This window comes from Poromitra crassiceps (assembly GCF_964638095.1).
Source record: "Poromitra crassiceps genome assembly, chromosome: 6".
NCBI lineage: Eukaryota > Metazoa > Chordata > Actinopteri > Beryciformes > Melamphaidae > Poromitra > Poromitra crassiceps.
The window spans coordinates 14,807,941-14,825,944 of record NC_139627.1 but is presented as its reverse complement, the minus strand read 5'-3'; the positions used below and the strand labels follow the sequence as shown (position 1 = coordinate 14,825,944).

General features: G+C 49.6%; 1 protein-coding gene across 1 annotated transcript in view; it reads left to right on the top strand.

Moving 5' to 3' along the window:
• The window catches only part of LOC310777730 (N-acetylneuraminate-9-phosphate synthase-like), a gene marked incomplete at its 3' end in the record, with an annotated part of 39,427 nt that extends 32,666 nt beyond the window's left edge, over window positions 1-6,761 (top strand). The window contains exons 6-7 of the mRNA XM_083638101.1: window positions 968-1,234; window positions 6,756-6,761. Of these exons, the coding sequence (XP_083494227.1) occupies window positions 968-1,234; window positions 6,756-6,761 (273 nt within the window). The remainder of the gene's footprint in view (window positions 1-967; window positions 1,235-6,755) is intronic.
• Between the last annotated feature and the right edge of the window lie 11,243 nt (window positions 6,762-18,004).

The window sequence follows — 18,004 nt, the reverse complement described above, 5'->3', positions numbered from 1 at the left end:
GGGGCAAAGGTCGTGGAGCGCCACGTAACTTTGGACAAGACCTGGAAGGGAAATGACCACGAGGCGTCCCTGGAGCCCGCGGAGCTGGCTGAGCTGGTCCGATCCATCCGGCTGGTGGAGACCGCGATGGGAACGCCCACCAAGCTGATGCTACCCTGTGAGAAGACCTGCCATGACAAGGTGGGTCCACTTTAGTATTTCATTACATTTTGTGTTACTATATCAAACTGTCCCCCTGCGTGTCCAAGATCATGTCAAATTACAGCGCTTGATCAAGACAGCAAGCAGGATCATTGGGGTTGATCAGGTGTCGGAACAACAACAAAATCGGAACAATCCTGCTAACAAACAGACCGATAGACCGCACCGAAAACACACACCACAGACAAGCAATAGTGAGCAATAGTTTTTTTTTTTACCCACTCTCTCTTCTCCCAAAGGAATACCAGAGGGAATTCCCGGACATCCCCATCGGATATTCTGGACACGAGCGGGGAATCTACATATCTGTGGCCGCTGTGGCGATGGGGGCAAAGGTCGTGGAGCGCCACGTAACTTTGGACAAGACCTGGAAGGGAAATGACCACGAGGCGTCCCTGGAGCCCGCGGAGCTGGCTGAGCTGGTCCGATCCATCCGGCTGGTGGAGACCGCGATGGGAACGCCCACCAAGCTGATGCTACCCTGTGAGAAGACCTGCCATGACAAGGTGGGTCCACTTTAGTATTTCATTACATTTTGTGTTACTATATCAAACTGTCCCCCTGCGTGTCCAAGATCATGTCAAATTACAGCGCTTGATCAAGACAGCAAGCAGGATCATTGGGGTTGATCAGGTGTCGGAACAACAACAAAATCGGAACAATCCTGCTAACAAACAGACCGATAGACCGCACCGAAAACACACACCACAGACAAGCAATAGTGAGCAATAGTTTTTTTTTTTACCCACTCTCTCTTCTCCCAAAGGAATACCAGAGGGAATTCCCGGACATCCCCATCGGATATTCTGGACACGAGCGGGGAATCTACATATCTGTGGCCGCTGTGGCGATGGGGGCAAAGGTCGTGGAGCGCCACGTAACTTTGGACAAGACCTGGAAGGGAAATGACCACGAGGCGTCCCTGGAGCCCGCGGAGCTGGCTGAGCTGGTCCGATCCATCCGGCTGGTGGAGACCGCGATGGGAACGCCCACCAAGCTGATGCTACCCTGTGAGAAGACCTGCCATGACAAGGTGGGTCCACTTTAGTATTTCATTACATTTTGTGTTACTATATCAAACTGTCCCCCTGCGTGTCCAAGATCATGTCAAATTACAGCGCTTGATCAAGACAGCAAGCAGGATCATTGGGGTTGATCAGGTGTCGGAACAACAACAAAATCGGAACAATCCTGCTAACAAACAGACCGATAGACCGCACCGAAAACACACACCACAGACAAGCAATAGTGAGCAATAGTTTTTTTTTTTACCCACTCTCTCTTCTCCCAAAGGAATACCAGAGGGAATTCCCGGACATCCCCATCGGATATTCTGGACACGAGCGGGGAATCTACATATCTGTGGCCGCTGTGGTGATGGGGGCAAAGGTCGTGGAGCGCCACGTAACTTTGGACAAGACCTGGAAGGGAAATGACCACGAGGCGTCCCTGGAGCCCGCGGAGCTGGCTGAGCTGGTCCGATCCATCCGGCTGGTGGAGACCGCGATGGGAACGCCCACCAAGCTGATGCTACCCTGTGAGAAGACCTGCCATGACAAGGTGGGTCCACTTTAGTATTTCATTACATTTTGTGTTACTATATCAAACTGTCCCCCTGCGTGTCCAAGATCATGTCAAATTACAGCGCTTGATCAAGACAGCAAGCAGGATCATTGGGGTTGATCAGGTGTCGGAACAACAACAAAATCGGAACAATCCTGCTAACAAACAGACCGATAGACCGCACCGAAAACACACACCACAGACAAGCAATAGTGAGCAATAGTTTTTTTTTTTACCCACTCTCTCTTCTCCCAAAGGAATACCAGAGGGAATTCCCGGACATCCCCATCGGATATTCTGGACACGAGCGGGGAATCTACATATCTGTGGCCGCTGTGGCGATGGGGGCAAAGGTCGTGGAGCGCCACGTAACTTTGGACAAGACCTGGAAGGGAAATGACCACGAGGCGTCCCTGGAGCCCGCGGAGCTGGCTGAGCTGGTCCGATCCATCCGGCTGGTGGAGACCGCGATGGGAACGCCCACCAAGCTGATGCTACCCTGTGAGAAGACCTGCCATGACAAGGTGGGTCCACTTTAGTATTTCATTACATTTTGTGTTACTATATCAAACTGTCCCCCTGCGTGTCCAAGATCATGTCAAATTACAGCGCTTGATCAAGACAGCAAGCAGGATCATTGGGGTTGATCAGGTGTCGGAACAACAACAAAATCGGAACAATCCTGCTAACAAACAGACCGATAGACCGCACCGAAAACACACACCACAGACAAGCAATAGTGAGCAATAGTTTTTTTTTTTACCCACTCTCTCTTCTCCCAAAGGAATACCAGAGGGAATTCCCGGACATCCCCATCGGATATTCTGGACACGAGCGGGGAATCTACATATCTGTGGCCGCTGTGGCGATGGGGGCAAAGGTCGTGGAGCGCCACGTAACTTTGGACAAGACCTGGAAGGGAAATGACCACGAGGCGTCCCTGGAGCCCGCGGAGCTGGCTGAGCTGGTCCGATCCATCCGGCTGGTGGAGACCGCGATGGGAACGCCCACCAAGCTGATGCTACCCTGTGAGAAGACCTGCCATGACAAGGTGGGTCCACTTTAGTATTTCATTACATTTTGTGTTACTATATCAAACTGTCCCCCTGCGTGTCCAAGATCATGTCAAATTACAGCGCTTGATCAAGACAGCAAGCAGGATCATTGGGGTTGATCAGGTGTCGGAACAACAACAAAATCGGAACAATCCTGCTAACAAACAGACCGATAGACCGCACCGAAAACACACACCACAGACAAGCAATAGTGAGCAATAGTTTTTTTTTTTACCCACTCTCTCTTCTCCCAAAGGAATACCAGAGGGAATTCCCGGACATCCCCATCGGATATTCTGGACACGAGCGGGGAATCTACATATCTGTGGCCGCTGTGGCGATGGGGGCAAAGGTCGTGGAGCGCCACGTAACTTTGGACAAGACCTGGAAGGGAAATGACCACGAGGCGTCCCTGGAGCCCGCGGAGCTGGCTGAGCTGGTCCGATCCATCCGGCTGGTGGAGACCGCGATGGGAACGCCCACCAAGCTGATGCTACCCTGTGAGAAGACCTGCCATGACAAGGTGGGTCCACTTTAGTATTTCATTACATTTTGTGTTACTATATCAAACTGTCCCCCTGCGTGTCCAAGATCATGTCAAATTACAGCGCTTGATCAAGACAGCAAGCAGGATCATTGGGGTTGATCAGGTGTCGGAACAACAACAAAATCGGAACAATCCTGCTAACAAACAGACCGATAGACCGCACCGAAAACACACACCACAGACAAGCAATAGTGAGCAATAGTTTTTTTTTTTACCCACTCTCTCTTCTCCCAAAGGAATACCAGAGGGAATTCCCGGACATCCCCATCGGATATTCTGGACACGAGCGGGGAATCTACATATCTGTGGCCGCTGTGGCGATGGGGGCAAAGGTCGTGGAGCGCCACGTAACTTTGGACAAGACCTGGAAGGGAAATGACCACGAGGCGTCCCTGGAGCCCGCGGAGCTGGCTGAGCTGGTCCGATCCATCCGGCTGGTGGAGACCGCGATGGGAACGCCCACCAAGCTGATGCTACCCTGTGAGAAGACCTGCCATGACAAGGTGGGTCCACTTTAGTATTTCATTACATTTTGTGTTACTATATCAAACTGTCCCCCTGCGTGTCCAAGATCATGTCAAATTACAGCGCTTGATCAAGACAGCAAGCAGGATCATTGGGGTTGATCAGGTGTCGGAACAACAACAAAATCGGAACAATCCTGCTAACAAACAGACCGATAGACCGCACCGAAAACACACACCACAGACAAGCAATAGTGAGCAATAGTTTTTTTTTTTACCCACTCTCTCTTCTCCCAAAGGAATACCAGAGGGAATTCCCGGACATCCCCATCGGATATTCTGGACACGAGCGGGGAATCTACATATCTGTGGCCGCTGTGGCGATGGGGGCAAAGGTCGTGGAGCGCCACGTAACTTTGGACAAGACCTGGAAGGGAAATGACCACGAGGCGTCCCTGGAGCCCGCGGAGCTGGCTGAGCTGGTCCGATCCATCCGGCTGGTGGAGACCGCGATGGGAACGCCCACCAAGCTGATGCTACCCTGTGAGAAGACCTGCCATGACAAGGTGGGTCCACTTTAGTATTTCATTACATTTTGTGTTACTATATCAAACTGTCCCCCTGCGTGTCCAAGATCATGTCAAATTACAGCGCTTGATCAAGACAGCAAGCAGGATCATTGGGGTTGATCAGGTGTCGGAACAACAACAAAATCGGAACAATCCTGCTAACAAACAGACTTTTTTGATTGATTGAGTTCTTTATTGATAATGAATACACAGTATATACAATTTACATATATACATACACAGGCCCACCATTATCAAAAGGATAAAAACGCAATAAAGCTGACAGCTTATTTCCATTGCGGTCCTCATGATGACTGTTATAAAATGTGTACTGTTGTGTGTATGTCTGGATGTGTGTAAGTGTGTGATAGTGTGAGTGCCACAAGCACTTGTCAGAGTCTGAGGGTGATGCGTGGGTGTGCCTGCCACGCAGGGGGGAGAATGATATGGGAAAGTGGGGCACAGTGAATAACCAATAAAAATAAGCATAAAATAAGATAAAAGACAATTTGTGCTATTAAAGAAATAAACCCCTCAAATCCTAATAAAAACATACGTTAAAAAATAATCAAATAAAATAAATAAAATAAATAAAATAAAATAAGATCTCATAACATATGGGTCGAGTGAGCCACCGGCTCAGTTACTGGCTGGCCGACAACAGGTCGCCCCCCACCTCATTCACCTTGGCTACCATCAAATCCATCCTACCTGTACCTATACTGGACAATATTTTATAATATACTATAGCATTACATATCATTACCATACAACATTATATACTATATAATAATATAGATATAATATAATATATGATATAATAATACAATACCACAATATAACACAACACATTAAGTCCAGGTTCTGTTACTCCTGATCCAGTTCTTGACTTTACCTTTGAAGGAGGGATAGGGGCTGATCGTCTTAATCTCAGCTGGGAGACTGTTCCAGGCTACTGCCGCTGAATAACGAAAGGAATTTTGGCCGATGCATCTTTTGCATTTTACTGGGACCAAATCTGTGGGGCTCCCTCTAGTGCCGTGCCCATGTACGTCACTGACCTTGGTGAAGTAATGTCTAAGATATTTTGGGACAGCATTGTTAACTATCCTGTGTACCATGCCGAGTTTGATTTGTTTTACTCTCTCCTCTACTCTTAGCCACTTGAGGCTGTCGAAGTGAGACTGTAGTAGGTGAGTCCTAGGATTCAATTGTAAAATGAGTCTGACTAATCTATTTTGTGCTGTCTGGAGCCTGTTTTTCAGTGACACTGCGATGCCGGTGTACCAGGAGGAACATGCGTAGTCGTATTGACACTGAACCAGTGCTCCCGCTAGGATTTCCAGAGCGTACCTGTTAACATAGGTGGAAATCCTGGAGAGGAATTTCACTCTCTGGTTAATCTTTTTGGCTACCCTCTGCGCCATGCTCTCTCCTGATAAAGTGTTGTCCAGCACACAGCCCAGGTATGTGACCTCCTCCCTAGCTGAGACCTCTACGTCTCCCACCACCACCCTAAACCCCGGAGACCTCCTCAATTTGATGGTAGAACCAAAGAGAATGGCTTCTGTCTTACCTAAGTGGAGGGACAACCTGTTATCAACCAGCCAGCAACTGATCCTGAGTAGCTCTCGGCTGAGTATGATTTCTACCTCCCCTTTATCCTGGTGTGAGACCAGTAGAGCCGCATCGTCCGCAAAGAGAAGCAAGTCACATTCACAGGCAGATTTCATGTCATTGACATATAAAAGAAATAAGACTGGACCTAAAATGCTCCCTTGAGGCACCCCGCAAGTTGGCACTAGTGAAGATGACATAATGCCATTCACTTCCACCACTTGCTTCCTCCCCCTTAGGTATGACTCTACCCACCTTAGCGAAGCACTGTTAAAACCCATAGCCTTCATTTTGAATAGCAGTATATCATGGTTCACGGTATCAAAGGCTTTTTGTAAATCTAATAAAACCATTCCACAATATCTACCCTTGTCTACTTCTGTTCTGATTTGGTCTGTCAGGTACAGCAGACATGTGTCTGTGGAGTGAGATATTCTGAACCCCGACTGATACTCATACAGGATGTTGTTTGTTGACAGGTATTCATTTATTTGCTCAAAGATGATTCTTTCCATTACCTTTGACACCGTGCTAAGGATCGAGACAGGACGGTAGTTCCCCGGGTCTAATTTATTTCCTTTTTTGTAGATAGGGATAACTCTGGCTGATTTAAGATCAGTGGGAAAATGCCCCTTTTCAATGGACTTGTTTAGGATAAATGTTATACATGGAGCAATTGTCTCCGCTGCATCCCTCAAAAATCTGGCGGGAATCTTGTCCTGTCCTGTTGCCTTCGCAGGGTTGAGGGCCTTGAGTTTCTTTTCTACCGTGTCCTCAGACACACTTGAGAAAGAGAAGGTATCTGCCAGGATACCTTTCTTCCTGTAAAACTCCCCCACCTGTCTTTCTCCATATTTGCCACTGGGGCTGGGCAGTTTATTTACTAGTTTGTTTGCTATAGTAATGAAGAACGTATTTATATAATTAGCTACATTGGCATGTCCTGTAATCAGTGAGCCTCCTATATCTAAATTCATATTTTTTGCTTTTGTCTTGAGCCTGTTCCCGTATCCCGTCATTTTCAGACACTTCCATAATTGTTTAGGATTTGACTTATTTTCTGTTATTTTTTCATTGTAGTATTCCGCCTTGGCTATCTTAATTAATCTAGTTACTTCATTTCTAAGTGTTTTAAACTCAGTATATAATTGCTCATCGCTATTTTTTCTAAATCTAGTGAACATGTCATTTCTGGACTTTATTGCTCCAATTATTTCTGGGTTCATCCAAGGCTCCGATCTGACTTTAATTCTGATGGTTTTTTCTGGTGCACTAATATCTACTGCTTCCAGAAAAAGGGATTTGAAAAATCCCCAGGCCTTGTCAACATGAGCACAGCTGAAAACAGGTGACCAGTCCGTGCCCCTTAACTTTTCTTTTAATGCCTCACTGTTGTAGTTCTTCATAGAACGGATCCTAATAGTGTTGTGGTAGTCAAGGGCTGCCCTCATAATCCTTCGTGTACAGAAGATTATTGAGTGGTCACTAATACCGCAGTCTATTACACCACAGTTGGAGACTTTTGACTTATCTGACACCAGTATTAGATCAATGGTGGTCTTGGAAGAGCTTGTTATCCGAGTGGGTTTGTTTATTATTTGTTTGAAGTTAAAGGTTGAGCACATGTTCTTAAATGCCTTAAACATTACATGGTCACGTCTTGAGACATCGGTGTTAAAATCCCCCAATAGTAAAACCTCACCATTCATTAGCTCTTTGTGTTTGGAACATAGATCTTCAAGCTTATTGTAGAAATCGCTCTGATCTGGAGGTCTGTAGCATACTCCTACAAGGATTGGCTTGCTTTTAGGCAACAGGATTTCGGCCCAAAGGGATTCTAACTGATCCTCATTGAGATCAGACCTTACGTTGAATACAATATCAGCCCTTATATAAATACAGACCCCCCCCCCTCCTATTTCGATCTTTCCTGGTTACTGTGTAATTTTCAATTTCGATTTCTACATCTGATATTGATGCATCCAACCATGTCTCAGTTATACATATTATTCCTGCCATGCTACTATTTACGAGCTGTCTAATTTGGTGAATTTTATGTATTAGACTTCTCACATTGAGATGCATTATGTGTAAGCCCTTTGTTTTACAAACGTCTATAATTTCTGCATTCGTATACTGCCTTGCCTCCTCCTCTGCTGCTGGACCTGAAGTCGTCGGCTCCTGCCCGCAGGGAGTCCTTTGAAGCCCGTTGTTTGGTACGGCAGACGGTGCTCTGCTGTGGCGCCTGGTCCGCTGTGGTCGGCCGCTCGGCTCCTCTGCTGCACTGCCCGACGCTGTCTGCACGGACCCACCCGGAGACCGCTCCTGGCCGCTGATCTGCCCGGTCCTCGTTGCTCTGGTGGGCATCCTGGTTTGCTGCGCTGCTCCCCGGATCTCCTCTGCTGCTCGGCTCGGCGCTGTCAGCCCGCACCCGCAGGGAGTCCGCTCCTGGACCGATAGACCGCACCGAAAACACACACCACAGACAAGCAATAGTGAGCAATAGTTTTTTTTTTTACCCACTCTCTCTTCTCCCAAAGGAATACCAGAGGGAATTCCCGGACATCCCCATCGGATATTCTGGACACGAGCGGGGAATCTACATATCTGTGGCCGCTGTGGCGATGGGGGCAAAGGTCGTGGAGCGCCACGTAACTTTGGACAAGACCTGGAAGGGAAATGACCACGAGGCGTCCCTGGAGCCCGCGGAGCTGGCTGAGCTGGTCCGATCCATCCGGCTGGTGGAGACCGCGATGGGAACGCCCACCAAGCTGATGCTACCCTGTGAGAAGACCTGCCATGACAAGGTGGGTCCACTTTAGTATTTCATTACATTTTGTGTTACTATATCAAACTGTCCCCCTGCGTGTCCAAGATCATGTCAAATTACAGCGCTTGATCAAGACAGCAAGCAGGATCATTGGGGTTGATCAGGTGTCGGAACAACAACAAAATCGGAACAATCCTGCTAACAAACAGACCGATAGACCGCACCGAAAACACACACCACAGACAAGCAATAGTGAGCAATAGTTTTTTTTTTTACCCACTCTCTCTTCTCCCAAAGGAATACCAGAGGGAATTCCCGGACATCCCCATCGGATATTCTGGACACGAGCGGGGAATCTACATATCTGTGGCCGCTGTGGCGATGGGGGCAAAGGTCGTGGAGCGCCACGTAACTTTGGACAAGACCTGGAAGGGAAATGACCACGAGGCGTCCCTGGAGCCCGCGGAGCTGGCTGAGCTGGTCCGATCCATCCGGCTGGTGGAGACCGCGATGGGAACGCCCACCAAGCTGATGCTACCCTGTGAGAAGACCTGCCATGACAAGGTGGGTCCACTTTAGTATTTCATTACATTTTGTGTTACTATATCAAACTGTCCCCCTGCGTGTCCAAGATCATGTCAAATTACAGCGCTTGATCAAGACAGCAAGCAGGATCATTGGGGTTGATCAGGTGTCGGAACAACAACAAAATCGGAACAATCCTGCTAACAAACAGACCGATAGACCGCACCGAAAACACACACCACAGACAAGCAATAGTGAGCAATAGTTTTTTTTTTTACCCACTCTCTCTTCTCCCAAAGGAATACCAGAGGGAATTCCCGGACATCCCCATCGGATATTCTGGACACGAGCGGGGAATCTACATATCTGTGGCCGCTGTGGCGATGGGGGCAAAGGTCGTGGAGCGCCACGTAACTTTGGACAAGACCTGGAAGGGAAATGACCACGAGGCGTCCCTGGAGCCCGCGGAGCTGGCTGAGCTGGTCCGATCCATCCGGCTGGTGGAGACCGCGATGGGAACGCCCACCAAGCTGATGCTACCCTGTGAGAAGACCTGCCATGACAAGGTGGGTCCACTTTAGTATTTCATTACATTTTGTGTTACTATATCAAACTGTCCCCCTGCGTGTCCAAGATCATGTCAAATTACAGCGCTTGATCAAGACAGCAAGCAGGATCATTGGGGTTGATCAGGTGTCGGAACAACAACAAAATCGGAACAATCCTGCTAACAAACAGACCGATAGACCGCACCGAAAACACACACCACAGACAAGCAATAGTGAGCAATAGTTTTTTTTTTTACCCACTCTCTCTTCTCCCAAAGGAATACCAGAGGGAATTCCCGGACATCCCCATCGGATATTCTGGACACGAGCGGGGAATCTACATATCTGTGGCCGCTGTGGCGATGGGGGCAAAGGTCGTGGAGCGCCACGTAACTTTGGACAAGACCTGGAAGGGAAATGACCACGAGGCGTCCCTGGAGCCCGCGGAGCTGGCTGAGCTGGTCCGATCCATCCGGCTGGTGGAGACCGCGATGGGAACGCCCACCAAGCTGATGCTACCCTGTGAGAAGACCTGCCATGACAAGGTGGGTCCACTTTAGTATTTCATTACATTTTGTGTTACTATATCAAACTGTCCCCCTGCGTGTCCAAGATCATGTCAAATTACAGCGCTTGATCAAGACAGCAAGCAGGATCATTGGGGTTGATCAGGTGTCGGAACAACAACAAAATCGGAACAATCCTGCTAACAAACAGACCGATAGACCGCACCGAAAACACACACCACAGACAAGCAATAGTGAGCAATAGTTTTTTTTTTTACCCACTCTCTCTTCTCCCAAAGGAATACCAGAGGGAATTCCCGGACATCCCCATCGGATATTCTGGACACGAGCGGGGAATCTACATATCTGTGGCCGCTGTGGCGATGGGGGCAAAGGTCGTGGAGCGCCACGTAACTTTGGACAAGACCTGGAAGGGAAATGACCACGAGGCGTCCCTGGAGCCCGCGGAGCTGGCTGAGCTGGTCCGATCCATCCGGCTGGTGGAGACCGCGATGGGAACGCCCACCAAGCTGATGCTACCCTGTGAGAAGACCTGCCATGACAAGGTGGGTCCACTTTAGTATTTCATTACATTTTGTGTTACTATATCAAACTGTCCCCCTGCGTGTCCAAGATCATGTCAAATTACAGCGCTTGATCAAGACAGCAAGCAGGATCATTGGGGTTGATCAGGTGTCGGAACAACAACAAAATCGGAACAATCCTGCTAACAAACAGACCGATAGACCGCACCGAAAACACACACCACAGACAAGCAATAGTGAGCAATAGTTTTTTTTTTTACCCACTCTCTCTTCTCCCAAAGGAATACCAGAGGGAATTCCCGGACATCCCCATCGGATATTCTGGACACGAGCGGGGAATCTACATATCTGTGGCCGCTGTGGCGATGGGGGCAAAGGTCGTGGAGCGCCACGTAACTTTGGACAAGACCTGGAAGGGAAATGACCACGAGGCGTCCCTGGAGCCCGCGGAGCTGGCTGAGCTGGTCCGATCCATCCGGCTGGTGGAGACCGCGATGGGAACGCCCACCAAGCTGATGCTACCCTGTGAGAAGACCTGCCATGACAAGGTGGGTCCACTTTAGTATTTCATTACATTTTGTGTTACTATATCAAACTGTCCCCCTGCGTGTCCAAGATCATGTCAAATTACAGCGCTTGATCAAGACAGCAAGCAGGATCATTGGGGTTGATCAGGTGTCGGAACAACAACAAAATCGGAACAATCCTGCTAACAAACAGACCGATAGACCGCACCGAAAACACACACCACAGACAAGCAATAGTGAGCAATAGTTTTTTTTTTTACCCACTCTCTCTTCTCCCAAAGGAATACCAGAGGGAATTCCCGGACATCCCCATCGGATATTCTGGACACGAGCGGGGAATCTACATATCTGTGGCCGCTGTGGCGATGGGGGCAAAGGTCGTGGAGCGCCACGTAACTTTGGACAAGACCTGGAAGGGAAATGACCACGAGGCGTCCCTGGAGCCCGCGGAGCTGGCTGAGCTGGTCCGATCCATCCGGCTGGTGGAGACCGCGATGGGAACGCCCACCAAGCTGATGCTACCCTGTGAGAAGACCTGCCATGACAAGGTGGGTCCACTTTAGTATTTCATTACATTTTGTGTTACTATATCAAACTGTCCCCCTGCGTGTCCAAGATCATGTCAAATTACAGCGCTTGATCAAGACAGCAAGCAGGATCATTGGGGTTGATCAGGTGTCGGAACAACAACAAAATCGGAACAATCCTGCTAACAAACAGACCGATAGACCGCACCGAAAACACACACCACAGACAAGCAATAGTGAGCAATAGTTTTTTTTTTTACCCACTCTCTCTTCTCCCAAAGGAATACCAGAGGGAATTCCCGGACATCCCCATCGGATATTCTGGACACGAGCGGGGAATCTACATATCTGTGGCCGCTGTGGCGATGGGGGCAAAGGTCGTGGAGCGCCACGTAACTTTGGACAAGACCTGGAAGGGAAATGACCACGAGGCGTCCCTGGAGCCCGCGGAGCTGGCTGAGCTGGTCCGATCCATCCGGCTGGTGGAGACCGCGATGGGAACGCCCACCAAGCTGATGCTACCCTGTGAGAAGACCTGCCATGACAAGGTGGGTCCACTTTAGTATTTCATTACATTTTGTGTTACTATATCAAACTGTCCCCCTGCGTGTCCAAGATCATGTCAAATTACAGCGCTTGATCAAGACAGCAAGCAGGATCATTGGGGTTGATCAGGTGTCGGAACAACAACAAAATCGGAACAATCCTGCTAACAAACAGACCGATAGACCGCACCGAAAACACACACCACAGACAAGCAATAGTGAGCAATAGTTTTTTTTTTACCCACTCTCTCTTCTCCCAAAGGAATACCAGAGGGAATTCCCGGACATCCCCATCGGATATTCTGGACACGAGCGGGGAATCTACATATCTGTGGCCGCTGTGGCGATGGGGGCAAAGGTCGTGGAGCGCCACGTAACTTTGGACAAGACCTGGAAGGGAAATGACCACGAGGCGTCCCTGGAGCCCGCGGAGCTGGCTGAGCTGGTCCGATCCATCCGGCTGGTGGAGACCGCGATGGGAACGCCCACCAAGCTGATGCTACCCTGTGAGAAGACCTGCCATGACAAGGTGGGTCCACTTTAGTATTTCATTACATTTTGTGTTACTATATCAAACTGTCCCCCTGCGTGTCCAAGATCATGTCAAATTACAGCGCTTGATCAAGACAGCAAGCAGGATCATTGGGGTTGATCAGGTGTCGGAACAACAACAAAATCGGAACAATCCTGCTAACAAACAGACCGATAGACCGCACCGAAAACACACACCACAGACAAGCAATAGTGAGCAATAGTTTTTTTTTTACCCACTCTCTCTTCTCCCAAAGGAATACCAGAGGGAATTCCCGGACATCCCCATCGGATATTCTGGACACGAGCGGGGAATCTACATATCTGTGGCCGCTGTGGCGATGGGGGCAAAGGTCGTGGAGCGCCACGTAACTTTGGACAAGACCTGGAAGGGAAATGACCACGAGGCGTCCCTGGAGCCCGCGGAGCTGGCTGAGCTGGTCCGATCCATCCGGCTGGTGGAGACCGCGATGGGAACGCCCACCAAGCTGATGCTACCCTGTGAGAAGACCTGCCATGACAAGGTGGGTCCACTTTAGTATTTCATTACATTTTGTGTTACTATATCAAACTGTCCCCCTGCGTGTCCAAGATCATGTCAAATTACAGCGCTTGATCAAGACAGCAAGCAGGATCATTGGGGTTGATCAGGTGTCGGAACAACAACAAAATCGGAACAATCCTGCTAACAAACAGACCGATAGACCGCACCGAAAACACACACCACAGACAAGCAATAGTGAGCAATAGTTTTTTTTTTTACCCACTCTCTCTTCTCCCAAAGGAATACCAGAGGGAATTCCCGGACATCCCCATCGGATATTCTGGACACGAGCGGGGAATCTACATATCTGTGGCCGCTGTGGCGATGGGGGCAAAGGTCGTGGAGCGCCACGTAACTTTGGACAAGACCTGGAAGGGAAATGACCACGAGGCGTCCCTGGAGCCCGCGGAGCTGGCTGAGCTGGTCCGATCCATCCGGCTGGTGGAGACCGCGATGGGAACGCCCACCAAGCTGATGCTACCCTGTGAGAAGACCTGCCATGACAAGGTGGGTCCACTTTAGTATTTCATTACATTTTGTGTTACTATATCAAACTGTCCCCCTGCGTGTCCAAGATCATGTCAAATTACAGCGCTTGATCAAGACAGCAAGCAGGATCATTGGGGTTGATCAGGTGTCGGAACAACAACAAAATCGGAACAATCCTGCTAACAAACAGACCGATAGACCGCACCGAAAACACACACCACAGACAAGCAATAGTGAGCAATAGTTTTTTTTTTTACCCACTCTCTTCTCCCAAAGGAATACCAGAGGGAATTCCCGGACATCCCCATCGGATATTCTGGACACGAGCGGGGAATCTACATATCTGTGGCCGCTGTGGCGATGGGGGCAAAGGTCGTGGAGCGCCACGTAACTTTGGACAAGACCTGGAAGGGAAATGACCACGAGGCGTCCCTGGAGCCCGCAGAGCTGGCTGAGCTGGTCCGATCCATCCGGCTGGTGGAGACCGCGATGGGAACGCCCACCAAGCTGATGCTACCCTGTGAGAAGACCTGCCATGACAAGGTGGGTCCACTTTAGTATTTCATTACATTTTGTGTTACTATATCAAACTGTCCCCCTGCGTGTCCAAGATCATGTCAAATTACAGCGCTTGATCAAGACAGCAAGCAGGATCATTGGGGTTGATCAGGTGTCGGAACAACAACAAAATCGGAACAATCCTGCTAACAAACAGACCGATAGACCGCACCGAAAACACACACCACAGACAAGCAATAGTGAGCAATAGTTTTTTTTTTACCCACTCTCTCTTCTCCCAAAGGAATACCAGAGGGAATTCCCGGACATCCCCATCGGATATTCTGGACACGAGCGGGGAATCTACATATCTGTGGCCGCTGTGGCGATGGGGGCAAAGGTCGTGGAGCGCCACGTAACTTTGGACAAGACCTGGAAGGGAAATGACCACGAGGCGTCCCTGGAGCCCGCGGAGCTGGCTGAGCTGGTCCGATCCATCCGGCTGGTGGAGACCGCGATGGGAACGCCCACCAAGCTGATGCTACCCTGTGAGAAGACCTGCCATGACAAGGTGGGTCCACTTTAGTATTTCATTACATTTTGTGTTACTATATCAAACTGTCCCCCTGCGTGTCCAAGATCATGTCAAATTACAGCGCTTGATCAAGACAGCAAGCAGGATCATTGGGGTTGATCAGGTGTCGGAACAACAACAAAATCGGAACAATCCTGCTAACAAACAGACCGATAGACCGCACCGAAAACACACACCACAGACAAGCAATAGTGAGCAATAGTTTTTTTTTTTACCCACTCTCTCTTCTCCCAAAGGAATACCAGAGGGAATTCCCGGACATCCCCATCGGATATTCTGGACACGAGCGGGGAATCTACATATCTGTGGCCGCTGTGGCGATGGGGGCAAAGGTCGTGGAGCGCCACGTAACTTTGGACAAGACCTGGAAGGGAAATGACCACGAGGCGTCCCTGGAGCCCGCGGAGCTGGCTGAGCTGGTCCGATCCATCCGGCTGGTGGAGACCGCGATGGGAACGCCCACCAAGCTGATGCTACCCTGTGAGAAGACCTGCCATGACAAGGTGGGTCCACTTTAGTATTTCATTACATTTTGTGTTACTATATCAAACTGTCCCCCTGCGTGTCCAAGATCATGTCAAATTACAGCGCTTGATCAAGACAGCAAGCAGGATCATTGGGGTTGATCAGGTGTCGGAACAACAACAAAATCGGAACAATCCTGCTAACAAACAGACCGATAGACCGCACCGAAAACACACACCACAGACAAGCAATAGTGAGCAATAGTTTTTTTTTTTACCCACTCTCTCTTCTCCCAAAGGAATACCAGAGGGAATTCCCGGACATCCCCATCGGATATTCTGGACACGAGCGGGGAATCTACATATCTGTGGCCGCTGTGGCGATGGGGGCAAAGGTCGTGGAGCGCCACGTAACTTTGGACAAGACCTGGAAGGGAAATGACCACGAGGCGTCCCTGGAGCCCGCAGAGCTGGCTGAGCTGGTCCGATCCATCCGGCTGGTGGAGACCGCGATGGGAACGCCCACCAAGCTGATGCTACCCTGTGAGAAGACCTGCCATGACAAGGTGGGTCCACTTTAGTATTTCATTACATTTTGTGTTACTATATCAAACTGTCCCCCTGCGTGTCCAAGATCATGTCAAATTACAGCGCTTGATCAAGACAGCAAGCAGGATCATTGGGGTTGATCAGGTGTCGGAACAACAACAAAATCGGAAACAATCCTGCTAACAAACAGACCGATAGACCGCACCGAAAACACACACCACAGACAAGCAATAGTGAGCAATAGTTTTTTTTTTACCCACTCTCTCTTCTCCCAAAGGAATACCAGAGGGAATTCCCGGACATCCCCATCGGATATTCTGGACACGAGCGGGGAATCTACATATCTGTGGCCGCTGTGGCGATGGGGGCAAAGGTCGTGGAGCGCCACGTAACTTTGGACAAGACCTGGAAGGGAAATGACCACGAGGCGTCCCTGGAGCCCGCGGAGCTGGCTGAGCTGGTCCGATCCATCCGGCTGGTGGAGACCGCGATGGGAACGCCCACCAAGCTGATGCTACCCTGTGAGAAGACCTGCCATGACAAGGTGGGTCCACTTTAGTATTTCATTACATTTTGTGTTACTATATCAAACTGTCCCCCTGCGTGTCCAAGATCATGTCAAATTACAGCGCTTGATCAAGACAGCAAGCAGGATCATTGGGGTTGATCAGGTGTCGGAACAACAACAAAATCGGAACAATCCTGCTAACAAACAGACCGATAGACCGCACCGAAAACACACACCACAGACAAGCAATAGTGAGCAATAGTTTTTTTTTTTACCCACTCTCTCTTCTCCCAAAGGAATACCAGAGGGAATTCCCGGACATCCCCATCGGATATTCTGGACACGAGCGGGGAATCTACATATCTGTGGCCGCTGTGGCGATGGGGGCAAAGGTCGTGGAGCGCCACGTAACTTTGGACAAGACCTGGAAGGGAAATGACCACGAGGCGTCCCTGGAGCCCGCGGAGCTGGCTGAGCTGGTCCGATCCATCCGGCTGGTGGAGACCGCGATGGGAACGCCCACCAAGCTGATGCTACCCTGTGAGAAGACCTGCCATGACAAGGTGGGTCCACTTTAGTATTTCATTACATTTTGTGTTACTATATCAAACTGTCCCCCTGCGTGTCCAAGATCATGTCAAATTACAGCGCTTGATCAAGACAGCAAGCAGGATCATTGGGGTTGATCAGGTGTCGGAACAACAACAAAATCGGAACAATCCTGCTAACAAACAGACCGATAGACCGCACCGAAAACACACACCACAGACAAGCAATAGTGAGCAATAGTTTTTTTTTTACCCACTCTCTCTTCTCCCAAAGGAATACCAGAGGGAATTCCCGGACATCCCCATCGGATATTCTGGACACGAGCGGGGAATCTACATATCTGTGGCCGCTGTGGCGATGGGGGCAAAGGTCGTGGAGCGCCACGTAACTTTGGACAAGACCTGGAAGGGAAATGACCACGAGGCGTCCCTGGAGCCCGCAGAGCTGGCTGAGCTGGTCCGATCCATCCGGCTGGTGGAGACCGCGATGGGAACGCCCACCAAGCTGATGCTACCCTGTGAGAAGACCTGCCATGACAAGGTGGGTCCACTTTAGTATTTCATTACATTTTGTGTTACTATATCAAACTGTCCCCCTGCGTGTCCAAGATCATGTCAAATTACAGCGCTTGATCAAGACAGCAAGCAGGATCATTGGGGTTGATCAGGTGTCGGAACAACAACAAAATCGGAAACAATCCTGCTAACAAACAGACCGATAGACCGCACCGAAAACACACACCACAGACAAGCAATAGTGAGCAATAGT